Source organism: Marmota monax, unplaced genomic scaffold, assembly GCF_021218885.2.
Source record: "Marmota monax isolate L192 unplaced genomic scaffold, Marmota_monax_Labrador192_F-V1.1 WCK01_AAM20220418_F8-fsc00151, whole genome shotgun sequence".
Lineage (NCBI taxonomy): Eukaryota > Metazoa > Chordata > Mammalia > Rodentia > Sciuridae > Marmota > Marmota monax.
In genome coordinates this window covers 3125721-3151057 of record NW_026694226.1, presented here as the reverse complement: position 1 = coordinate 3151057, position 25337 = coordinate 3125721, and the positions used below count along the sequence as shown (strand labels likewise).

Here is a 25337-nt window from a genome sequence, read left to right as displayed (position 1 = left end):
TTTCAGTTCTACTTTTCTTCCTAAGCAGGGTTAAATGGGGAAAAGGTGAGATGGTGATGATTTCTGCCCTGAGACAGAGAGCCCAGAGCCCAAGAACAGTGGGCCAGAGTTTGGGGGAAAGTTGGAAAGAGCCTTGTACTGATATTGAAATGTTGCATGTTGCAAAGGCAACCCCCCCTGGGGATCAGGAAAGCCGTAGATCCCTAAATCCTTATTGGACCAAGGCTTTTTTTTTTTTTTTTGCCTTTTTTTTTTCTGGCAGGGGAGGGAATCCTTCAGTTCCATCCCATATCAGGCTGAATCTTCTAGCCTTCAGGCTCCTTAAACCTATCCCCCACCCTTCCAAGCACAGAAGGCTTTTTGTGGGAGGAGCCTGGGATTGTTGACTAGGGCTAAAGCCAAGCCATGTTAGCACTTCCTGAGTGTGTCCATCACACTGGGCTGGGGGCCAATAACAACAGAAGTGAGAGACTGCTTCCTCCCTAATAAGGGAAGGAATGAAGCTTCTACTTCTAAAGGATAAAGATACAAAATCTCTATGTTATGGGCATGTCCTTCCAAGTCTCAAGCAGCTATTTTTAGGGCAGGTGAGAGTCTCTGCTGCTACAGCAGTGCCCAGTCCTGACAGCTCGTCTGCCTTCAGTGGAGAACCGCACAGTGTCTGTAGGCCTTGTAGTTTGCAAAGTGCCTCTCCAGCCCCATGAATGGTGAATGCCCCTGTGAGGGACTCTAGGAATGCTACCCCAGCCCGATCCCCCTGCCTAACAGTCACAGGTAAGAGAACACAGAGGCATCCACAAGATGGAACTGAAAGCAAATTAATTTATAAAAAAAGAAAAAAAAAAAGAGAAAAAAGAAAAAAAAAAAGGGAAGAAAAGAGAAAATTTACAGAAAACTTTGAACAGAAGAAAGGTGCCAAGATGCACAGGAAGAGAAACATGGGGACATGAGGAACAAAGGGCCTGGTAGGAGGAACCAAGAACTGGTGTAGAGCCTGGAATCCCACTTGCCTCCATGTCAAGGGGCAGGGGGAGGAGGGGGCACCTGGAATGGGGAGGCACTGGAATCCAGGGAGCAAAGCCAAGCTGTGATGTTCCCAAACCTGGGTCCTCATCTGGAGAAACCCTATTAGTGAGGTCTGCCAGTCTTGGTGGGAGAGGGCAGAGTTTGGGAGTGCCCCAGCCAAGTCTTAAGAAGGAGGTGCTTAAGTGCTTTTCGAAATCTTCAGGTTTTAAAAAGTTCCCATTGTCTTACAGCTCCCCCTTCCATACCTCGTAGAAGCTTATGGATACAACTCGGAGAAGGGAGGAAGAACAGCTCCTAGCGCCCTTTCTTCTTCTCTTACCTACCACAGGAGTCCCCCCCAAAATTATTTACCCACCAAATACACATACGCTGACATCAACTAAGCAGGTGACTTTTAAAACAAACACGAAACTGACATTCAGAGGGAAAGGGATCAGTGGCTGAGTTAGGGCGGCCTAATCAGCCACACTGAGGAAGCAGGAGAGAATGGGTACGAATGATCAGGCAGTGGGTGAGGGGAGCTGACTCAGAGGGCTTGGGGCGTAAGGTTTGGAACCTTACTCCATCCCCAGAGCTCCCCTTAGAACCATAATTTCCCTTTCTTAAAACTTACCCTCCCCCCTCAAAAAAGTGTAAAAGTTGGTTGTTTTTTAGTGAGCTAAAGGGAGCTCCAATGTGGCTTTTTAAAATCTTCCTTTTGAAGGGCTTAATTTTTTTTTATCTGTAAAAAAATGCAGTAGTTTTGAGGGGGGTGCACCCTTAGAAGTGGTTAAGTAGAACCTTGTATAAACACCCTTCCCCGGCCCTTCCTTCCTTTGAGGGCAGCAATCCCATCCCATCCTCTCTCCCAGACGTTAGAAACATCTTTTAAACAGAAGTCCTTGAATAATCCAATATAAAAGTACATGCCTCTGCTGGGCATGGAAGGGGCTGTGGAGGGGCAGGAGGAGCTTTCCTTACGTAGTGATGAACTCTCCAGCTGGGGAAGGGTCCCAGTGGGGAAGGGCTGTTCCTGGAACTGTGATCTCCGTGGGGGGCAAGGGGGAGAGATGTCTGGCTGGATCCTCACTGTGGAGGTGGTACAGGGGTGACTGTCCCTGGACTTGGGGCCGTGGGGTCTGGAGGCAGGGGAGTGCCTGGGTCTGTGGAGAAAAGGAAGAGGAATCAGTTGGGATAAGCAGTTGAGAGGGATATAGACCCAGGTTCCACATACAACCAACCAGGCAGGGCATGCAGTGGGTGGGTAGATGAATGAGGTACCCACAGTGTACAACTTCCTTTTCCCAAAACCCTCTTCTACCTCACCATTGGAAAAACTGATAATACCCTAAGTCATCTTCTTGCCCCAAAAGGAACTCTAAATGGGGCATTGAATGTGATGGGAACAAGCCAAGGGATGCTAATCATCATGCAAACAGACAGCTGTGTTTCAGGTTTACGACTGAGATGCTCTCTGCCACAGGACTCCTCCGTGACCCACCAGTGAAAGGCCCCAACGTCATCCCAGAGTTGGCAGCTGCCAGGTTGGGGAATGGTAGAGGACAGCCAGAAAGGCCCTTCCTCTTGCATTCTAATTTTACCAGAATATTCAAAAAAAGATTGTGGAAATTCTAGTACCTGACCCCTTCCGCACCAACCCTCCCTCCCTCCATGTGGACCCCTCTCCCTCACCCTTCTCCCCTCTTAGCCCCTTCTCACCTGGCAGTGGGCTGGCACTGGGCAGGAGGTTGCCCTGAACAGCTGCCACAATGGCAGGGCTCTGGGCTGCGGCGGATCCGAGCCCCGGCCCGAGAGGCAAGGAAGATGGCATGGTGGTGGTCGCCGGCAGGTTAGGATGTAGAGGGTTCGCCATGGACACAGGCAGGTTAGGTGGGGGGAGTGTGCCCGGGGCGAACGGGAGATGGTGATGATGCCCATGCAGGTTAGGAGGAGGGGGAAGGTTAATACTGATGGAGTCAGCTAGACTACCAAATGGGATGATGGATGGAGCAGGAGGAGGAGGAGGCGGCATGCCAAAAGGCAAACCCAAAGGAGCATTACCCGCCACGCCTGGGTGCCCGCTGCCTGGCACTGCCCCTGGCATCATTGAGGGAGGAGTTTGTTGGTTGGGGAACGGTGAGGGGCCTGGCAATGAAGAGAGAGGAAGGTTAGAGGAGTAAAATCTCACTCACCTATTCACTTTCACAACAAGGACACTCTAGCCACTGCTTGGTGCCACGTTCCATTTTCCTGACACTAGAATAAAGGGTAACTCTTAGAACAAAATTCCAAAGGTCTGGGTTTGGGGAGAAATGCCTGCTGGCTTAAGGACATAATAGAAGTAGGACCATCTATAGGAAAAAGCTAATCCATTATCTCTAGGCCCATCATGTCTTCCCTCTGTGGGCAACTGTAATGTTCACCTGGCTCCTGGTGAGCCAGTTCCCAAACGTACCACTTACCATGGGGTCCAGGGGGGGGTACCCCTGGTGGGACTGCCCCAGGCTGGGGGGCTCCAGTTGGTTGTGGCTGCTGTGGCCCTGCTGTTGGTCCTGCCTGCCCAATCTGTTCAGAAGGGCCCAAGCTTCCAGGAGGGGCCCCACTGCCAGCAGGAGCAGGGGCCACAGAGGCTGAAGCCACAGCTAGGCCATGAACTGTGGGTGGCCCAGCAGCCCCTGAGGGGGGTATGGGCTGGGAGCCTGGAGGCAGGGTTGGTGGTGGCTGCTGCTGCTGTTGGTGCATCTGCTGGAAGTGCTGCTGCCGTGCCCTCATCTCCGCATACTTCAGCTGCTCCATGTGGAAGGCTTGTCGGTCTGCTAGGAGCTGCTGCCTCTGATATTCCAGCTGCCAGTGGCAATTCAATGTTGTTATTGGCTTTTCATATGACCCCTAGGCAAATGTCTCACCCTCTGCTTTCTCAAAGACCCCATCTCCATGCTGGTGCTTCCCCAAATCTAACCCTTGTGCTTCCTCTGTCCCTCCCCATTTCACCTCCTATAAATTCCATGACCTTTTTTGTCTCCTTGCTGCCCACATCACTTCTTACTGCATTCTAGTCACTCTGGTGGTAGCCCTGGCTCATTTCAGCTCCCAAACTTTTAACTTAATTTTAACTTGATTTGGAAAATGTTTCCAGTTCTTGTCAACTGAAGTTCTTTTCTTCCTCCAAAATTGGCTAGAAACTTACTATTTTTAAGAAGCCATCCGAGCTCAATTCACTAGCCTCTGAGCTTTGACTTTTTTCTGTGATTTCTCAGGCTTATATACTGTATACGAAACCTCTCAATTTGAACTGGCCAGATACTTTAAGCATTGTTAACTGTTTCAGATGTCTCCCTATCGTACATTTGATGTCTCCAACTAAAATTCTGAGGGTAGGATCCCTATCTTCTATTTCTTTTAAAGTCCTTTCAGAAACAAATTGGTTCAACAACCTGTCTGGCCCATTCCCTTTCCAAGTTCATGTTTTGAATCTGAAATCCCCAGCCTCTCATCATCTCTCCAACCCATTCAATAACTTGACAAAGATTTATTGAGTCTACTATGGGGCAAACCAAACTCTGTTCTAGGACCTGGAGATGCAGTAACCAAAAAGCCTGACTGGCATCTCTGTTCCATGGAGCTGACTTTTGTAGGACCTCAGTCTACAGCTTCATGTATGAGGCCACTTTTCCTTGATTGCCTGAGACTGGCTCTCTCTGCCTTGACCTGCTGCTCTCCCTTTTGCTTTAGAGCCTTGTCATTCTCAGGCTTTCTACCCTACTGTTTCTCCCTCTCCCTCTCTCCTCCTTTTTCTCTCTCACACCCAGTTCAGTCTCTAGATGTGGTTCCAAGCTCCTGATGACCCCCTAGGGGAGGCTACTCACTGCTTCCCGCTCCCGGTCCATTATTGTCTCCAGCTCCTCAAAGTGTCGAAGTTTGATCTCCAGTTTTTTCATCTGGGTCTCCACCAGCAGGGCCACCAAAGATTTGATCTTTCTTTCCTCAACAGCAGCCAAGTGCTAGACAAGGAGGGGTGGTATAGTATGTCAAGGGGAGAACCTAGCTGCAGACGTTTCTGGGGAGACAGGGTAGGGTGGATGCTGGTAGGTTTAAGAATGAACTTGGCTGGGCATAGTGGCATATGCCTATAATCTGAGCGACTCAGGAGGCTGAGGCAGGAAGGTCACAAGTTTAAGGCCAGCATTAGCAATTTAGTGAGACACTATCTCAAAATAAAAAATAAAATGAATTGAGTATGTAGCTTAGTGGCAAAGCACTCCTAGGTTAATCTCCAGTACCAAAACAAACGAACAATCCCACCCTAATTTCTGTGGTCACAACCCAGGCTTGATTTTTTTTTTTTTTTTTTAAAAAACAGCGTGAAGAGGGGCTGGGGTTGTGGCTCAGCGGTGGAGTGATTGCATCACATGTGTGCAGCCCTGGGTTCAATTCTCAGCACCACATAAAAATAAATAAATAAAATGAAGGTATCGTGTCCAACTACAACAACAAAAAAATAAATCTTAGAAAAAAAAAACCAGCATGAAGAAAAATAGAGTGATAAGGATAAGACAAAGTCAAATGCAGAGCTGGAAACAGGCCCAATATTAAGAGCTTTAAAATGCTTAGAGTAGAGATGACTAACTCTCAGAATAAAACAGAAAATAAAATTGTTTAAGGGATGAGCAAGGAAGGACTTCCTCTAAGCGAAATGATTAGAGAAGTGGGCCACTTCTTCTCAGGATCTTTGGGAACTGGTCTCACCTTGGCCTTCACTGCAGCGGCAGCCAGAGCAGCAGCGGCAGCAGTGGAGAGGTTACCCTCACCAATATCCCGTTCCACCTTTGTCTTCCTTTCCCCCTCCGACTCCACCACTTCCTTTAATATTTCCTCCTGTCCTTCCTTTGGTTCCTTCTCCTTCTCAGAGTCAACTGGACCAGGACAAGAACTGCGTTAGCCCTCTACCTTTACATCTTTTTGTACCCACACCCACCATTCAGGGAGGCTTACCTATCGGGTCCCCATCACTCTTCTCTGACTCCTTCTCACTGTCGCCTTCTTTTCCTTTCTCTTCATCCTTCTTGGGAGCCTCACTTGTTTTCTCCTTTGCTTCCTCCTCTACAACCCCTCCTTCTCGGGGTTCCTGACATCCCAGCAGAAGAAAAGAAAGACATAAGGAGCTGGGGAGACTAGCTCTTATACAAAGGGCCTAGACTGGGGACTGACTTTACTCCTTTTACTTCAGGGGTGATCTGGCTTTAGGAGACTGCCCTTGCCACCAGCTTCCCCATCACCACCAAGCTGTGCCTGGCACCCCCTCCCAGCTCGAGGTCAATCCCTCTATACCTTGGGCTCCTTCTTTTCATCTGTGGCCTGGCCCTCTGCCCGTGCCTCATCGGTCCCGCTCTCCTCTGGGCCCAAGGGGAAAGGTAAAGAAAGGGGAGGTGTCAAAGCATGCGAATGACACTTTTCCAACAACCCTTTACCAGCCAAAATCTCAGTGAGAGGACCAGTAGTAGCCAAAGCCCCTAACGTGAAATCCTGGGGAAAATAAAAACCCCACCAATTCTCCCACTGGAATTGTGCCCTGATGCCACGGTGGAGCAGGGACAACATAGGGATGCAAGGTGACTCTGACTCTTGGGAAAAGGGGAGAAACCTAGAAACTTGCCAGGCCTTACCAATGCGCTCAGGCTCATCGGAGGTGGTTCCTGCAATGCCACTGCTTTCCAGACCAAAAGCTGGGTCAGCCTTGCCTGTCACTTTGGCTGCTTCTTCCACTTTCCGAACATGCGCCTCCACCAAGGCTGTGGGCACCTCTTCCTTCATTTTGGAAAACTCTTCTGTAAGAACCAGAGGAGATAAGGCTGAGATGGCCCAGGTGGGCAGTTCTAGCTATCCCTATGAAAGCTTCCTCACAAGCCCAGCTTTTCTTCAAAGACCAGAATAGAGCCTAGACAGGTTCCTAAGCTGAGGCCAGCAGGGCAGCCAAACTTTTGAGGGTTTCAAAGCAAACTAAGAAGGCTGGGTCACCACCACCCCCAAATACCTAGGGCTGACTTTGCAGCTGCAGAAGCGACTCGGGGATCGACGACAGAGGCCAGAAAGGCAACCGTGCTCATAACAGGGTTGCCCGACTGACTGAAGGGGATGGGCTGGTAGGCCAGGGGGCCCAGGGAGGCCTCTGAGTCTTCCAGGTAGGGGTCTTCAATGGGAAGGCGAAGAAAATGCAAGATACATTCGTCCTGCGTACGGCTTCCCACATGCTCGGATACTTTGTTCCAGTCATCCTTGTACATTTCCAGGGCCTGGTGGTAGTGGTGGAGACACAACTCCATTTACTTAGCCACTTTCTCGAAGGTCAAAACCCCCATCCTACTAAGGGCAGCTGGCTTCAAAGCTCTCTGTGTTCTGTTTTTTGAGTACTCTGCTGGGTCCAAAGGGGATCTCCAAGTAGCACTAAGAAAGGATATAAAGTTAGTAAAATGGCTCCAATCCTTGGTCTGGAGCCATTCCTGGGCAGATGCTATGGGTAGTGGGATGCGGGGGACCAGGGCACAATTTTTCTCTGCTCACAGCAGATTCTATAAGCCCTCCTCACTCACAAGCATGACTGGCACCCCAGCCATTTTTGCTTTTGCAGAATTCTCCTTTTCTTGCCCCAATTACCTCCAGGAGTAGCAGGGTTTCCTGTTCTGTCCACTCTCGAGTAGCACTGGCTGCAGCTTTGCTCTACAGGAGAAACATGGACGGGTCAGGAGAGAGGAGCCTGGGACCTGTGGGGAGGAAAGGTCCTCTACCCCAGGTCAGCCACAACTCATACCTTGGAGGGAACATTCTTCTTTGTGTACATGTCTGTGCGCAGTCCAAAGTTCTGCATGTCTGTTGGTTTCTCTTTGCCTTTGTCAGGAAAGTTGAGCATTTGTTGGGAAGCAGAGCTCTGCTATTTGTGGAGGGGAAAGAAAGAGGTGAGTGGAGGTGACCACAGGGAGCCAGGGGCAGACAGAAAGAGAAAACAGACAGAAGGAGCTTCCTTCCCAAAGCCAGGGATGCTCTGGGTGGGACTTCCTCCCTCACTGCTGTAGCTCCTCTGCTCTCATGTCTCTTCTTCCCAGGCAGGGCCCCCCCAATAAAGGGGCAAATAAGAAGCCCAGCGGGGTCTGCACCCCACCTACCAGCTCTGGCTTGCCCTTAGCCGTCTCTGGCACCAGGTCATCCAGCTCTTTGCCCTTCCGCCCAGCCTTGGTATCAGCATCAACCTGGCGGCCCTGGGGGACAGAGCTTGGCGTCATGGAGGCTGGGCAGGAAATGGCCAGGCCAAGGCCCTGGAGGCCTCAAAACCAATGCTGGGCATTCATGGGGGCATTCATGCCACTGTTCCAAGCTCCCTCCATGATTAATTACACAGGTAGTTGGCATGATATTCACTTGAATTCACATGTACCTTTATAGGTTTTCTTAGGAGCTGGACAATTAGGTTCAAATCTTAGATTTGATACTCTGTGACCTTGGGCAAGCCACATAGCCTTTCTCCTCTTAAATTTTGTATTCGGTGAAATGGAAATGTTAAAAAAAAAATGGAGGTGGTAATAATTATGAGGCAAAAATTAAAAAAATGTGGAAAATGACAAAATTTTAAAAGTTCACACAAGTTAATTTTGAGATACTAATTTTGAGACATTTTTCTCTATCTGCTTCATCCCCTACATTAGCCTGTCTGCTTCCTGAGGACACGAAGTGACTCTTCTCCCTCAGCAAGTCCTCATGGCCTTAAATACTGAGGCTGAGAGAAGGTGCTAAACACATGGGGCTGATTCCTATGGCCCTGTGCATACCATGGAAAAGGAAGAAGCCTCAAAGCACTCCTGAAACATTACCCTATAAACCAGAAAAAGAAAAGTCCAAAGAGACCCAATCTTACCCACCCCTATCCTGTCCCCACAGTCCCTCACCCTACCTGTGGGGTTTTGGGCTGCAGAGGTACCAGCCCTGATGGCGTGTCAGCCAAGACATGGAAGTGAGAAGTGGGTGGAGGCCCCATTGGGGTTGGTCGACTCTCAGCATCCACCTGGTAGTTAATAAGACCCCATTGTTCTAGGAAGGCATGGACCCTATGAGAAGAAAGACAGTCAGTGTTACACAGCATAGTCAGAAAGGTACATGAGGAGGAGGCTGGAGGCCTCTCCCCGTTACCCTGTTCTTTGTTCATTCTATTCCCATCATTCACCAGTGACACCTAAGCACTCACTCTACCCTGGACCCTCCTCCATAGCAACTACCAATTAATAACTAGTAAAACTGAACCATAGGTTGGGGCTGTAGCTTAGTGGTGGAGCACTTGCCTAACATGTGCAAGGCACTGTGTTTGATCCTCAGCACTACATAAAAATAACCAAATAAAAGCATTCTGTCCATTTACAACTACAAAAACAAAAACAAAAACAAAAAAACCCCAAACCACTATCTTTCAGCTACAAACACGTTCCTTCTTTCTCCTTCTATTCTACATTTCCAATCCCTCAAGTCACTTATTCCTCTATCCTGTACTTGGTCTTTCTCTAGAGGTACTCTCCTGCTGGTTCCCCTATGTTTCTTGCAGGCATCTCTAGTTCCGCCCAGACATCCACAGGGAGACATACTCCCATACCCCTTTGCCTCAGCTGCAAGACCTACCTCATGATGGCACAGACGTCACCTGCCAGGTTCCGACGGCAGGCAGTCGAGGTGAGATATTCCTGAGGGTTCAGTCGGTAAGTGTCAATCATGAAGTTTCGATAGGCCAGGTAGCTTACAAGAGACAGAGAAAACAAGAAGAAAAATAAATGCTGGGTGAGGGCTGAAGGGTAGGAAAAATGATAAGAACTAATGACTCAGCTGAAGATGTAGTTCAGTGGTAGAATGTTTGCCTAGCATGTGTGAGGCCTTAGGTTCAATCTGCAACAAGAACAAAACTAAAGACCCATTCTGCATGAGAATGATGGAAAAGAGTAGATTTTTTGAGTCAATAAATACTGGAGTGCCAGTATTTAAAAAGTGCCTCTCCACCTCGTCTACAACCACAAGAATGGGAAGTTATATTCCATATATGTATAATACATCAAAATACATTCTACCATCAAGTATAACTAAAAAGAACAAATAAAAAAAATACTGAGTGCCTGCTATATGTTAAATGCAAGGGTTTCAAACTTTTTTTTTTACTTGTTCTAATTAGTTATACATGACAGCAGAATGCATTTTGATTTATTGTACATAAATGGAGCACAACTTTTCATTTCCCTGGTTGTACATGATGTGGAGTCACACCATAAGAGCAGTCATATACGTACCTAAGGTAATGATGTTCATCTCATTCTACCATTTTTCCTACCCCAGCCCTTTTTAATATTTTATTTAGAGACAGGGTCTTGCTGAGTTGCTAAGTGCCTTGCTAAATTGTGAGGCTGGCTTTGAACTTGTGATTCTCCTGTATCAATCTCCAGAGCTGCTAGTATTAAAGGCATGCTCCACCGTGCCCAGCCTTATTTACTTTTTTGTTTAGGGTACTAGGGATTGAACCTAAGAATGTTCTACAAGTGAGCTACATTCCCACACACTTGTGGTCCTCATGCTTCAGTCTCCCAAGTTGCTAGGATTACAGGAATGCACCACCACACCCAGCTACATCCTCAACCCTTTCTATTTTTTGACACAAGATTTTAATTAAGTTACCATCACATTTGGCTTTGTGGGATTTTTTTAGGTTAATGAACTATTAACTTTTGAACAAGGAACCTAAAAGTAAGAAAAAGTGCCTTTGTTTCCAAAATCAGATGTTAAAATGAAGTTTTTATCCATGCATCCAGGTCGTCAGCATGATTTCAGAGAAAGAATTTAGGCTTTGAAGTTAGAAAGATTTACATTCAAATCCCCAATCTACTATGATGGTCTTGGCAAATTACTGCTCTTTCTTGAAACTCAGATTCCGCCGCTCTATAAAATGAAATGTCCACTGAGGATTAAAGAGGTCTGTAAAGTACTAGTATAGTGTCTGATATATTGTAGGAGCTCAAAAATTAGTAGCTGTTATAAGGTACAGTGTAAAGTTTGAGAATAAAACCAGACTAAAGGATACGGATTCCGGTTTTACTGACTGTGAACTTACCTGCAAGTGACGTAGATATTTATACCCTAGTTTCCTAATCTGTAAACTGGAGGTAATAACAGTAACCACCTCTGAGGTTACTGTAAAGATTAAATTAGCTGCATGTGGTGGCACACACCTGTAACCAAAACAGCTTGAGAAGCTGAAACAGAAAGATCGTGAGTTTAAAGCCAGCCTCAGTAATGGCAAGGCACTAAGCAACTCAGTAAGACACTGTCTCTAAATAAAATACAAAAATAGGACTGACCGGGCACAGTGGCTCACGCCTGTAATCCCAGAGGTTTGGGAGGCTGAGACAGGAGAATCGTGAGTTCAAAGCCAGCCTCAGAAATTGCACCAAGACGCTAATTAGCAACTCAGTGAGACCCTGTTTCTAAATAAAATACAAATTAGGGCTGGGGATGTGACTCAGTGGCCAAGTGCCCCAAGTTCAATCCTGGGACCAAGAAAAAAAAAAAAGATTAAATTAATGGCTGGGTGCAGTGTAGTATGCCTATAATCCAGCAACTCAGGAGGCTTAGGCAGAAGGATCAAAAGTTAGAAATCAGCCTGGGAAAATTAGTGACACTCATCTCAAAATACAGAAAGCCTTTAAGAGGGACTGAGGATAGCCAGGCATGATGGCACACACCTGTAATCTCAGCAATTTGGGAGGCTGAGATAGGAGGCTGGCAAGTTCAAAGTCAGCCTCAGCAATTTAGTGAGGCCCCAGGCAACTTAAAGAGACCCTGTCTCAAAATAAAAAGGGCTGGGGATATGGCTCAGCAGTTAAACACCCCTGGGTTCAATTCATGGTACCAAAAAAAAAAAAAAAAAAAAAGGCTAAGGATGTAGCTCAGTGGTAGAGTGCTTATCTAGCAAGCACAAGGCCCTGGGTTCTATCCCCAATATCTTACAAAAAGGAAAAAACTGGTTGTTTGTGGTGCACACCTGTGATCCCAGTGACTCAGGAGGCTGAGGCAGGAGGACCACAAGTTGGAGGCCAGACCCCGCCTCCAAGTTAGGTGTGGTAATGCATACCTGTAATCCCATCGATTTGGGAGGTTGAGGTAGGAGGATTACAGGTTCAAAGACAGCCTGGGCAATTTAGCAAGACACTTTCTTAAAAAATAAAAAGGGCTAGAGATGTGGGCTAGTGGTAGATCCCCTGGCTCTCATCCACCTCATCATATATCTATTCTGAAGTATCCACAACCTCGGAAGATTGCCAAATCTCATCTAAAGCCAGTTTGACATAGCCAAACCTTAAAGGAGATAAATCCTCCTGAGCCCCAAGCCTGTACTTTACATATTTCTCTCTCAGAGAGCACTCTTCATCTCTTAATTCACAGATTGGTCTTCCCTTGGTTCCTTCTCTTGTTTTTCGTAGCAAAATATACTCTCATATGGGCTGGGGCTACGGCTCAGTGGTGGAGGGCCTGCCTTGCATGCGTGAGGCACTGGGTTCGATTCCTCAGAACCACACAAAAATAAATAAATAAAGATATTGTGTCCATCTACAACTAAAAAAAAAAAAAAAAAACTATTCTCAGAGACAGCCTGATAATAAACATTTACCCTTTAGTCAAAGCTATTGCCTATGCTACGGTTATACATGATTTTTGGATTTAAAAGCTCTGTACCCTGTACAGAATTTGAAGCACTGGAACAGGCATTTGTTTTACACAGAAGAATACACTTTAAAATCCATCATCCTTAGGTAAACCCTTCTAAAGAACATGCATCTAAGTGCTGGGCTACAGCAGGTATCATGTTTTCATAAGCTTAGCACAATGCCTGAGGTAGATGAAGTTCAAGAAAAGTTTGCTTAACTGAACAGTCTGGATAAGGAAGGATGAATGGGGATAGGAAGAAGAAAAAAATCATGAGTTGAAATTTCCTTACATCTCTGGAGTCTTGGACTTATTCTTGCCGTTAAAGAACTCAGGGAGAGCCCTCCGCTCAATGGCATGAACACTGCAAGAGAAGGCAAAATAGATTCAGAAGGTGCTGGGGGAGGGAGAAAAGTCCAAAAAGGAGGAAAAGTCTACAAGGTGGGGAGGCAAACAGTTCAAAACTAGGAAGAAATGAGAAACTTGAGAATTTTCAAGAAACCAGGAGCTTTTCTAAAACTGAAGCACACCCTGGTCTACCTCACGGAAGAAAATATTTGTTTGGATAAGGCAGGGGGAAAAAAACAACCCACTGACCCCTGGAAGAAGGAAAATAAGAACCTAATGATAATACCTGTTGTAATCAAACCAGGCAGCATAGCTAGGAATGATGATGTGGTGGGTCTGCTCAGTCACATTGTCCTCATGCAGGTCTGGATTCTTGGTCTGCTCCCCCTTGTTCCCCGTACTGCTTTCATCCTCATCCTATGAGTATGGAGGCTGCTGGACACAGCATTCCCACTTCCCCCCAGCAACCCTTTGCTGTTCCCACAGCCCAGGAATGTGGACACTGAGAATGGGTGATAGGTTGAGCATAATGGGCCCCAGGACATGGAAGGGGTAAGAGTTTTGAGCAACAGCTAGGATTAGTCTATGGTGGTAGAAGGAACTTATAATCACAAATCAGAATCACATAGAGAGGTAGGGCCTCTCTAAACTGGCTCCACCTTGCCCGTGGTCTCCATGCCTTCATCCTCCTGCTCATCTGAAAGAGAAAGAGAGCAAGATATAAGGCTGGAGCCTACTAAGGGCAGGAGGGTCCTAATGGAAAACCTTGTCAGGTTAGGGGAAGGTGGCAGCTGAGCCCTACTGGAGCCTCATGCCTGCCTTGCTGCAGCTCCCATCTTACCTAGGTCAGTCATGGTGCCTCCTTTGACTGGGGCTGACTCCGAGTCCTTCTTAGTATTGACTGCCAGAAGAAAAAGTCATTTTATCAGACACTGCCAAAACCAATATCTTATCCTCCACTGTTAATAGTTCTAGAGATCTCACTTTCTCTTAATAATTTTCTCCATTTGATCACAAAATATACTAACGCCCTCTGGTTACAATCAATCTAGAGCTTGAAACTCACTTGCTACTTTACTCATGTCTTCAACCAAAAATTCAATTAACTTCTTTATCTATGTATACGTAAAAGTCATTCTTGTCTTTGATAGATCCTTATCTCCATCACTTATATATCTATAAACTCACTTTTGTTTTTTTTTCTTTGGTACCAGGGATTGAACTCAGGGGCACTTAACCACTAAGCCATATCCTCAGCCCTATTTTGTATTTTATTTGGAGACAGGGTCTCATTGAGTTGCTTACCACCTTGCTTTTGCTGAGGCTGGCTTTGACTCGTGATCCTCCTGCCTCAGCCTCCTGAGCCTGTGGGATTATAGGCACATATCACCCTGCACCCGGCTAAACTCACTTGCTCTTAATGGACTGAGACAGAGTCTGAACAAAGTCACTCTGTAGGGGAGTAAGTGGTTAGATCTTAAAACTTTTTTTTCTCACCTTTCTTTTTTTTTAATTTCTTTTTTTTTGTGGTGCTAGGAACTGAACTCAAGGTCTTGCACATGCTAGGCAAACACTACCACTAAACCTTATCCCCTGCCTACTAATTGTGATCCTGTGATCTTGACTATCCCCGCTCTATTTTTTTTGGTTCAGGGGATTGAACCCAGCCTCATGCGTGATAGGAACATGCTCTACCACTGAGATACACCCCCAGCCAGACCTCAAACATTTCTGAAAGCAGAGGAGTTTCATAAACTAAATTTATAGACAAAATCTTGGGACAAAACATAGATACAGAGGTGAGCTGATCTGAGGAGGGAAGAAGTGGGGAATACTTCTCTCTCAGCAACTTTCCAAACTCTATCCCTCAGATATATTTCTGGAATACTTGGGGCTAGTCTATGGAATACAGATTATAAACCAGTATTATAGAGCAATGGTATCCAAAGTTGGATTCTCCGGTAGGACACAAAAGATGATCCACTTTAGGATCACCTATAGGAAGAAACTATTAGAACTTGTCTTTACCTTTGTTTTTATTATCCTTTACATTTTTCCATTTTTTAAAAAAATTATTTTAGTTGTAGATAGACACAATACCTTTTTTTTTTATATAGAGGGTTTTTTTTTAAGAGAGAGAGAGAGAGAGAGAGAGAATTTTAATATTTATTTTTCGGCAGACACAACATCTTTGTTTGTATGTAGTGCTGAGGATCGAACTCAGGCCGCACGCATGCCAGGCGAGCGCGCTACCGCTTGAGCCACATCCCCAGCCCCTTTATTTTCTTTACCTTATTTTTTTATGTGGTACCAAGGATTGAACCCAGTGCCTCACTTGTGTGAGGCAAGCGCTCCACCACTGAGCTACAACCCTAGTCCCCACTTTTCCATTTTTCAAGATAATATTTGCATGTGTTTTATAATGGTTCCAAAGTAATGGCTTAATAGTACATGTAAGGGCTAGTGATGTAGCTCAGCACTACAGTATATGCCTAGCACATGTGAGGCCCTGGATTTGATCCTCATGATTGCACCAAAAAAAGAGAGAGTTTGTGTGTGTGTGTGTGTGTGTGTGTGTGTGTGTGTATTTGGAGACAGCTATTACTAGGCACAAAACAAGTCCACAACCATATATGAATGTGAAGTGAGAGGATTTTCCATGGTAATGATAACAATTTCAATAACCAGCTAGATTGAAGGGAAAGCAACTTGTAGACTTGGAGCTAAACCTGGGAAATCAGCCCGCTCAGGAGTTTGGCACTGGAGTGGTAGGATAGGGAGTAGGTATGGGTCCCAGGAGCTTGGCTTGGCCTGTACCTGTTTTGGGCAGGGTCACTTCTTCTACATTGGGGACTGGAGAGGGCTCATCCATGTCCTTTGTCAGGTCTTCTTGCTCTTCCTCTCTGTGGCCACGCTTTGACTTAGTGTAAGGTGTTGAGGGACTGAGAATGAAAGAAAATACCTGGTCATCCTTGCACAAAGTGCCCCTGAAAATTGGGGCTCAAGTGAAGGGAAACTAGAGAGAATCCCAAGGGTAGAGCTGAGCACAAACAGAAATCAGTAACTGCAGAGTGATGGGAGATGGCAAAGCCTTTTTATTTGGTGATTAAGACCTCTTTTAAACTTACTGGTGGCTGGGACTAGAACTAACAACTGGGCCCCTAAAAATCTCATCTATTTCTTTCAGTACAGCTGTAGTGTTATGGCATACACAGGTCAGGGCCCAGGGATTATAGAAAGGGATTTATCCATTTTTCCTTTGACATGGTGTGGAAAGAACAGTGAAAGTGGCGGCAGGTTAGGGGTCGGCATACCCTTTCTTAGCATTTTTCTTCTTAGCTTCTGGGGTTGGTGAAGGAGAGGGGGAGCGCTTTCTCTTCTTATAATTCCCTCCTTTCTTGTCCCTTCGATCTGAATCTGGGCTATTCACCTGAAGGACAAAGAATTGAGACAAATGTCAGTCTATAATCCTCAGTGAAGATTTGTTTTGAGACTTAGGCTAAGGGCTCCTGGAAAGAATAGAATTTTCACCTCATCTGTCAATGTCTTAGCTGAAATTTTCTTCCGGCGAGAGACAGGGTTTTTGTCATCATTTACTTCATAATCTTCCTCATTCATCCATTCATTGAAGGAGTCTGTGTCTAGGATCCATTTAGCATGAACCTAAAGTACAAAAGCAGACTCTGTTGGAGACAGCCTAGAAGTCACAGCTCTATCTAGCGACCCTTAAGAGCACAGAGCCCTCACTTTACCTCCAGAGTGGTCTGGTCCTAGCATTTTTCCTGGGGTAGAGGGTATAAGAAAAACTCACCTTCCTAGGTTTCTCGGGAGTTGGGGCATCTTCCACAGATGCTTCAATTTCACTGGCTGGGATCCATGTGTCATAACTGCCGGGAAAAATTGAGTGTGAAGTACAATTAATGGAATGGAGTTGTAAAATAGAAAAGTGCAGATTTTTATATTTTTCAAAAAAGTATTGGGTTGTTGGCTTTTTTTGGATACAATTATTTCACAATTAATGTTGGGATTCTTTTCACTATAAAGTAATAGAAGCATACTGTAAAACATTTAAAAAATAGACAACGATGTTTGAGATGATGGATATGCTAATGATCCTAATTTGATCTGTGTACACTGTATATGTATGTCAAAATAACACATTGTGGCCAGGTGGGGTGGTGCATACCTATAATCCCAGCTACTTAGGAGGCTGAGGCAGGAAGATTACAAGTTTGAGGCCAGTCTGGATGAATGTCTCAAAATAAAATAAAATAAAATTTTATTGTATTCTATGCTATTTCATTCTATCTTTACAAGAGGCTCTTTACCACTGACCTATACCCTGCAACCCTTTTTTTATATTTTATTTAGAGACAGGGTCTCGCTGAGTTGCTAAGTGCCTCACTAAGTTGTTGAGGCTGGTTTTGAATTCCCGATCCTCCTGCCTTGGCCTCCCGAGCTGCTAAGATTACAGGTGTGTGCCCACCATGCCTGGCATCCCCAGCCCTTTTTATTTTTTGATTCAGGGACTCAGTAAATTACCCAGCCTGGCCTTGAACTTGGAACCCTCCTACCTCAACCTCCTAAGCACCTGGGATTATTGGTTTGTACCACTGGGCCTGACTCAAAAAATATATTTTTTAAAGGGCTGTGGTGTAAATCAATGGCAGATTGCTAGCATGTGTCAGCCAGTACTGCAAAACAACAATTACAACAAAAAAACTCTGTATGCCATGGGCATGTACAATTGTAATTTATCAACTAAAAGTAGACTTAAAAAATTGAATGATCTGGGTATGGTGGTGTATGCGTATAATCCCAGCAACTTGGAAAGCTGAGGCAGTAGGACTGCAAATTTGAGGCCAGTATCAGCAACTCAGCAAGACCCTAAGCAACTCAGTAAGACTCTGTTTCAAAATAAAAAATAAAAAGGGTTGGAGATGTTTCTCAGTGGTTAAGTGTCCCAGAGTTCAATTCCAGGTACCAAATTAAAACAAAAACAAACAAAAAGAATCAACCTAATATAACTACTCTTGACACTCAGTATACATATTTTTCCTGGAAACACTTTCCTGTACCAATTTGGTTTTACACAATTGTATCATAGTAGATATTATTTTGTTGCAGTTCCTTTGTAATCCTGGGGATAGAACTCAGACCTCATGAGCTATATAAAATCAGCCCCTAGATTTATTTATTTATTATAAGATGGGGTCTTGCTGTGGGGCTTTATGAACTCATGGGTTCAAATAATTCCCTTGCCTTAGCCTCCAGAGTAGCTGGGACTATAAGTCCACACCATTGTGCCTGACTTACATGCTACTTTTTGCCATTATTTTCATCTATAAATTATCCATATTATTTTATATCACCTTAAAGGCCATATAATAGCCCACTGAGTAGATATACAAATTTGTTAAAACATTTTCCTATTGTCAGATTATTTTAACACTTATCAGAAATTATACTGGGGAACTGGGGGTATAGTTCAGTGGTATGGAATTTGCTTAGCTGTTTCCAGAACTCAAGTAAAGAAAACCATCCAAAATACACACACACACAGATAATCATTTCACACATAAAGCTCAAATCCTTTTAGCCTAAGCCTTGTCCAATAAGTCTAAATCTCCCACAAGACAGAGGACTCACATATTAGGTTGGAGAACAAATTAAGTTACCTAAAAATAACCTCCAAAGAGTGCTTTTTTCGCTCTTCAATATGTTCTAGGACTTCTGGTTCTGGCTCTGGCTCTTGTACTTAAACCTGCCCCAGGAACCCATCCTCACCTGTCAGGATAGTAGCCCCAGTGCAGAAGAACCTGCTTATCCCTCTTCATGACTGGTCGTACCCATTCCTCTGGGGATAGAGAGAGAAAAGGGAGACAAGTAAGCTAAAGGGGAACACAAAAAGTAACTCTGGAAAAAGTCTAACTGAGCACTCTCCAGTTGTAGCAGGGGACTTGGTAATAGGAACTTAAGATAGGAAGATTCAGGGCTGAAAAGAGAGAGAAGCCTAGGTGCTACATGGTGATCCTTCACCTCCTAGTACAAGCTGTCCACTGCAGAGGCCAGTAAAACCCAGGTCTTACCTTCTTCTAGGTTCCCTGGGACGGGATACACAACATGGGAGGCATTGTTCTTATCCTCAGTGACTGTTCCCTGAATGGCATAAGGAGAAGCAGATCAATACAGTCCTATTTGAATTAATCTTTAGTGTAAATAAACCAATTTAAGATGTAACCATAGATGTGTCTGCTTAATACTCTGCTTAGAGTGGTATTAAAGTTAGTTCCTAGCACACACCAGTTGAGGGGCAGAGGAAAACACCTGGGATTATGGTTAAAGGAGAAAAATTTAAAAAATATTGCTACAAAAAATACCAATACAGGGTTGGGGCTATAGCTCTGTGGCAGAGAGCTTGCCTAGCACGCGTGAGGCACTGGATTCACTCCTCAACACCACATAAAAATAAACAATTAAAATAAAGGCATTCTGTAAATCAACAACTACAAAAAAAATGTTTTAAAAAATACCAATACAAAAAAGTATTGCTATAGATAATCCTCTGAATAGATAATCCACACCGGGGAAATTTTTAAGTTGACTAAATGTTCATATTAATGGCATCTGCTTGTTATTATTTAGTTCTAAAGAACAGAGATTTCATTTGTATGAAATCAGGCAATCTCTAGTTTAGTGGAAGTGGATATTTCTTCCCCCAGGCCAATTCAGTCTCTAGGAACAGTGATCAAAAGTGTCAGCATTGGGAAATGGGAGAAACAGGAATAAAAGGCTCAATACTTTTTTTTTTTTCTCTTCTAGTACTAGGAATTGAACCCAGGGCCTCATGAATGCTAGGCAAGAACTCTTAACACTGAATTACATCCCCAGCCCAAGCTCAATGCTTTAACTCTAGTCTTTGCCAAGTAGAGAAATCCACCTATGTAGTAGAAAGTGGTATTTAAGTGTTGCTTTTTTTTTGACAATTAAAAAGTATTTTTAATTAACATTACTTCCTACGATTTCTTTCTTTATTTTTGATTTGTTCTTTTTAGTTATATATGACAGTAGAATGTATTTTGACATATTGTAGATGGAATATAACTTTCCATTTTTGTGGTTGTACATGATGCAGAGTTATACTGGTAGTGTATCATATAAGAACATAGAAAAGTTATGTCCGAGTCATTCTACTGTCTTTTTTGGAGCTGCTTCTTGATATGGAAAATAGTAGGAAAAGAGTCATGGAATTTCTGAAACCTCTCCTGACCTGCCACTCACCTGGTGTCTCTTGATAATGTCCTTTAATTTCCCCAGCAATTTAGGCTCAATTTCTGGGCACAGAAAAATGTTAGGTCGAGACAGGCAATTATTCTGTGGGATGAAGAAATAGATGAGATGAGGTTATGCGGAAGGAGTCCTTCGGATTCTCACTGAGGGAAGATGATGCATAGGGAAGGTTCGTGAGTATTACCTGTACCAAAGACTTCTCAATGGTCATGAACATTTCTACATTGCGGTCCATGCGTGATGGATTCTGGAAATCGTAACGCCGCCTTGTGAAGAGACAATAATCTAGTGAGTGATATAGCTCATGTCTGGGGATAAGGTGAGGGTATGTAACTCCTTAACATGGGAAATTAGGAGGTACTCTTAGTCACAGATGTTGCCAAAAGAACCCGAGATCTGGGATTCCTGATCTCAACTCCATAAATCCTTCTATACTTAGTCTAAAAGAGTGAAGAAAAGCTTGAGATACCAACCTAAGAATCTCTCTTTCTCTATAACATACATGCTGAGATACACACATAGACACACCCACATTCACTCTTGGAATCTCTTTTTGCTCTGGCTCCCAACTATTTTTCTGACTGATCTAACAAAATAAGAGACACATAGCATTTCTACCTATGTTCCCCCACCCAAGAAAGACCCCAGGGAATCGAAATAGGAGTTTCTCTTTAATCTAAATATAAGAAGCATAGAGATAAGGCATCTCACCATCCCTGGTCACTCTTGAATTTGTAGGCAGCTGCAAGTATGTGGCATAAGGAGCCTCCTGCTTTGAAATCTAGGAAACATTTGATCTATAAAATCCAGACAGGGAAGAAGTATATGAGAGTTAAATTGTAAATTCTCTTTATCACTTAAAAATCCTTTCTCAAAATCCCATGTTGAGGGCTGAGGTTTTGGCTCAATGGTGGAGCACCTGCCTAGTACATGTGAGGTACTGGGTTCAATTATTTTTATGTCAGTACCACATAAAAAATAAAATAAAGGTATGGTGTCACCATGTGGACACCATCAACAACTAAAAAATATTTTAAAAAATTCATGTTGAACTGATCTCCCTCTTAAAGCTGGAATTATTTAACCCTTGAGACAATATAAAGGGTTATATGGCCTAGAAGAGAAAGAAACCAATGTATACAAAGCACCACCTTGTGCCAACCACTTTACTGGGTTACCTCATTTACTATTGCAGAAATCCTATAAGTATATTAATTCCATCTAGAGATGAAGGAACCAAGACACACAAAGGTTGCTCAAGATCACTGAGCCATCAAATGGCAAAGCCAAGATTTGAACACAAACCTGTGCAAATTTCAATCTTAAACCCTTTTAACTATATCAAGAGATGCAAGGTAACTTGTTACACAACTATTACTAAGGGAATGGTAAACTGGGGACAAGGCCAAACCACCATACCCTGACCAAGGATAGAGACTGTAATAGGTAACAACCCCAATTTTAAAAATAATGAAAATTTCAAATATTTTCACAAATACAATTCCCTCTCCTATTTGGAGGGCTGATCTCCTTGTTTTTGCACTCACCGGCAGTTTAGTGAGCGGTGCATTGCTGACATGTTTGCCAAAAACTTCTTCCTGAAATTGTAGCAACTGTACGACCAGACTAGACAGGGACTTGTTAGTAGGTGGTTCAGCTTGTATATACTGGGAAAAGGCAGAGAAAGGAAAGAAAAATAGACCCAGATAATGGTTTATCATCTCCCATATTTCTTCCCCAGGGGCTCTGGAAGACTCTGGGGCATAGAAAATGGTGTCTTTCTCTTCCAAAGAATATGGTAGAAAGGAGACCCTAGAAACCTTTAACCAGAAAACTGGATTCTGCTGCTACTAGCCTAGGCTGCCAGGATTGGATGCTGACAGTAAGGAAAGCGTCCTACTCTTCCTCAGCTACACCCTGAAATTGGAGTTGCAGGATCCTGTTATCTTGGCATCTGATCTCCAGCCAACAGCACAGAGGGTTGTAAAATTCTAAAACTATTAAGTTCAGGCCAGAGAAGCAACACCCCTTAGATGCTCTAAGTGAGGACAACAGTGTATTTCTTAGGGGAACTTTGAGAATGCAACAATTACCCTTACCATGTAGTCTAAAGAAAAAGAAGCAAGGAAGTAAGGTAGGTCAAGCTGAGTGAGCTTGTGCATTCTGCTTCTGCTAGACCTGGGCATAAATGTCTTCCTAGGCCCTCCTAGCTGGGAAGGACTATCTACTCCCAAGCCTGATGAGGAGATGTCTATCCTGAGGAAGCTATATCCAAGACAAGCAACCTTGGGCCTTCTTAAAAACTTCCCTATCATACTACATAGCATCCTAGCCTTCTGTTCTAATTTAAAACTCAGGAGACTTTCTCTTTACCTATTGACCCTTGTTTCCACTGAGAAAAGGACACCTCTCAGTGGGAGGTATAAAAAGATCTGTAAAGGGAAAGGTAAATGACAAAGAGCTAAAAGCATGAAAGATGAACCAGGTCACAAGCTTTCAATCCCCCCAGGGCTGAGTCTAAACCCCTAGACTGACTGATCTCCCTTCAAAAGGTTAAAGGTTTCAGAAGTCTGGGAACTAGAGCCTCACACTGGGGTACAGACAAGCCACAGCCTGGCAGCTGTTTGTCAGGATTCTGACTCCAGCGAAACCTGGAGGGATATCAGGGGCAGGCTCATAACCAGGATTAGTGTGGAGTTCTCCTAAATCACCCATCACACTTCTGACAGGCAACAAAGCTGGGCAGTAAGAATTGGGGAGCTGAAAAAAGCTAGGAAAAAGAACCCATAACTGGGGACAGTGAGAAGGAAGACAGGCAGGCCATCTACAGAAAAAATTGGGCTTAGACACAAAGAAGGCATCAGGAAGAGGCCTGGTAGAAGACAGGTAAGGTTTCTTAAGCTTTTTTTTTTTTTTTTTTTTTTGTTCACTACTTCATTATCCCCAGTTATGGGGTGGGGGCTGGAGATATAAAGCTTATCTGTGCCTCTGGACCCTAAACCCAAAGCAATGCAAATCTAGGCTGCCGGTGACTTCTTTGTGAAGCCTAGGACTGGTCTTAGAAGGGACCACTGCCCAGAAACTCGGTACCCCTCCCCCTGGGAGGTTTTGTTGCCCTTTAGATGGAGGCGAGGTGGGTGATGAGCCATGGAGACAGGTGATACCCGGGTAGAGACCCTTTCGGCCTGCTCTGTGGCTGTTTACCCTCCTGCTTTCATCATCTCTCTCAGAACATACACAAAGCACCAGGGAGGCCTTAGCCCCGCTGGTACCTGGCTCCGTAGGGAGCCCTGGCGGGCGCAGTGGCGGGTACACTGGAGAGGAGGGGGAAGGCGCCCATTCGGCACCTCGTCCACCCCCGGCCCGCAGTCTCTCTGGGGAAAGCCGTGAAGGCGATGGCTTAAGGGAGGGTGGGCTGCAGGCATCAGACAGTGGAGAAAAACAGGGACAGAGGGCACAGCGGTGGGGGCGGGGGTGGGGGCGGGGAGGGGCGCGGGCGCGCCAGAGGACACGCTGGGGGCTGCCAGGGAGGCCGCTGGGAGGGGCCGCGGCGGCTGGAGGGTGGGCAGGACCCCGGGGAGCCGCGGGCCGCGCTCCCTTTGTCCCGCCCCCGGCCCTCGCGCGGCCCTGCCCGCGTACCTTCTTGTAGTTCTTGCCGAGCCAGAGCCGCACGTTGTCGAACTGGGTCACCGTGTCCGCGGCCTCGTAGTACTTCACGTTGGGGCCGCCGTCCTTCTTCCGCACCGCCATCTTCTCGGGCTCGGGCCCCGCCGCCGCCGCCCGCCCCGCTCAGCTCCCGCCTCCTCCGCCTCCTCCTCCGCCCGCCTCCCGCCGCCTCCCGCCGCCGCGGCCGCCGCCTCCCGCCGCCTGGGCCGGCCCCGGCCCGCGTAGCGCCCCCTGCCGGCAGTCCCGGCGCGGCGGCGGCGGTGGCCCAGCGCCCCGCGCGGCGCAGACCCTGTCGGCCTCCCCGGTGCCGGCCTCCGGGGAGGCGGCTGCTTCCTGGTGGGGGCGCCACTTTCTTGAGAGCGCCCTTTACCCGCCGGGAAGAGCCCTTTCCCTCTTTTTGCCTTTCATCCCGGAGTGTGTTAGTCCTCTATCCTAAGTAAGGGAGGAAGCCCGTCGCCTGAAGAGGCCCCAACCTATAACCCGGAGTGGTCTCCACTTGGCACAGTCCTAACCTCACGAAGGAGCTTTTATCCCGAAGAACTCCAAACCCCTTTCCCCGAGAAATTCCTTCCCTGCATGCATTACCAAGTGCTGCTTACTCCCTCGTCTCCCTCACCCGCCACGCCAGTTCCACTCAGTCCCTACCACTTCTTAACCCGAGAAGTCCCCTTAGCCGCCACCGTGAGGGCCCAGACGCTTTCATCAATTGCTTGGTCCGAAGGCCTTGCCATCGATTCTAAGACACCCCCTCATCCACCCACACAAGCAGGAGACTCCCGCCGGGTCAGCCGGTGCACCCGACTCTTTTCCTTTGAGTGGCATAGCGGAGAGGTAAGGAGCGAGGCGGGGTAGTCTCAAGGTGTGTGTATGTGGGCCGCGGCCCGGCTTCCCACGGCCCCGCGCCGTCCGCGATCTCCGTGCGGACCCTTTCTGTAAGCGCGCAGCAAAGCGCGATTTTGGGAGTCACGGTGGCCGAGTGGTTAAGGCGTTGGACTCGAAATCCAATGGGGTTTCCCCGCACAGGTTCGAATCCTGTTCGTGACGGTGGCTTTTTTTCGCCTCCATCTTCCTAGCATATAAGAGGAACCCCTGTACTCGCACGTGTCTTTCCCGCACTTCCCTTTCCGTCTGCATAAAGGGAGGCTAAAGGTCACATCTCTGCACTTGGGGAGGACTGGGGTGGTCCCAGATCTCGGAAAGCTTAATTATGCAGAGCTGTATTGGCTGCTAGGATACCAGACCCTCAGAATTCTGTAACTTATGATTTGCTAGCAGATGTTGACACACGTTCCATTCTTTTGAAGGATGGG

The 25337-nt window shown here is 45.9% G+C and overlaps 1 protein-coding gene and 1 non-coding gene across 9 annotated transcripts; one reads left to right on the top strand and one right to left on the bottom strand.

Annotated features, from left to right (window-relative positions):
- Positions 1 to 1401: 1401 nt before the first annotated feature.
- Smarcc2 (SWI/SNF related, matrix associated, actin dependent regulator of chromatin subfamily c member 2) lies at positions 1402 to 24159 on the bottom strand. Of its 8 annotated transcripts, none has more exons than XM_058586167.1 (30): positions 24001 to 24159; positions 21909 to 22028; positions 21073 to 21158; positions 20546 to 20627; positions 20353 to 20445; positions 19161 to 19230; positions 18859 to 18928; positions 16883 to 16958; positions 16603 to 16734; positions 16386 to 16501; positions 15889 to 16013; positions 13913 to 13972; positions 13731 to 13768; positions 13358 to 13488; positions 13016 to 13087; positions 9661 to 9774; positions 8945 to 9098; positions 8163 to 8255; positions 7811 to 7930; positions 7657 to 7719; positions 7037 to 7295; positions 6669 to 6830; positions 6334 to 6398; positions 5998 to 6130; positions 5752 to 5918; positions 4872 to 5006; positions 3468 to 3849; positions 3067 to 3150; positions 2725 to 2790; positions 1402 to 2168 (listed from the first exon to the last, which is right to left on the bottom strand). In XM_058586167.1, exons 1-30 carry the CDS (start codon positions 24109 to 24111, stop codon positions 2092 to 2094), a joined length of 3456 nt encoding a protein of 1151 aa, XP_058442150.1. In that variant the 5' UTR covers positions 24112 to 24159; the 3' UTR covers positions 1402 to 2091. The 8 variants fall into 8 exon arrangements, with proteins under 8 accessions (XP_058442150.1, XP_058442151.1, XP_046322545.1 ...); XM_058586168.1 differs by having other exon boundaries at positions 7811 to 7927; XM_046466589.2 differs by having other exon boundaries at positions 2725 to 3150.
- An 830-nt stretch (positions 24160 to 24989) lies between these two features.
- Positions 24990 to 25071, top strand: Trnas-cga (transfer RNA serine (anticodon CGA)). Its single transcript has one exon. It is a non-coding gene; the product is annotated as a tRNA-Ser (tRNA).
- The last annotated feature ends 266 nt before the right edge of the window (positions 25072 to 25337 follow it).

Excerpts from the sequence above, each read along its gene's own strand:
- Smarcc2 (XM_046466589.2), bottom strand. The coding sequence starts at position 24,111 with ATGGCGGTGCGGAAGAAGGACGGCGGCCCCAACGTGAAGTACTACGAG. Across the intron at positions 21,159-21,908 it reads CACCGCTCACTAAACTGCCG|ATCAAATGTTTCCTAGATTT; the intron begins GTGAGTGCAAAA and ends TGGATTTTATAG. Across the intron at positions 13,489-13,730 it reads GCATGGAGACCACGGGCAAG|GATGAGGATGAAAGCAGTAC; the intron begins GTGGAGCCAGTT and ends CCATACTCATAG.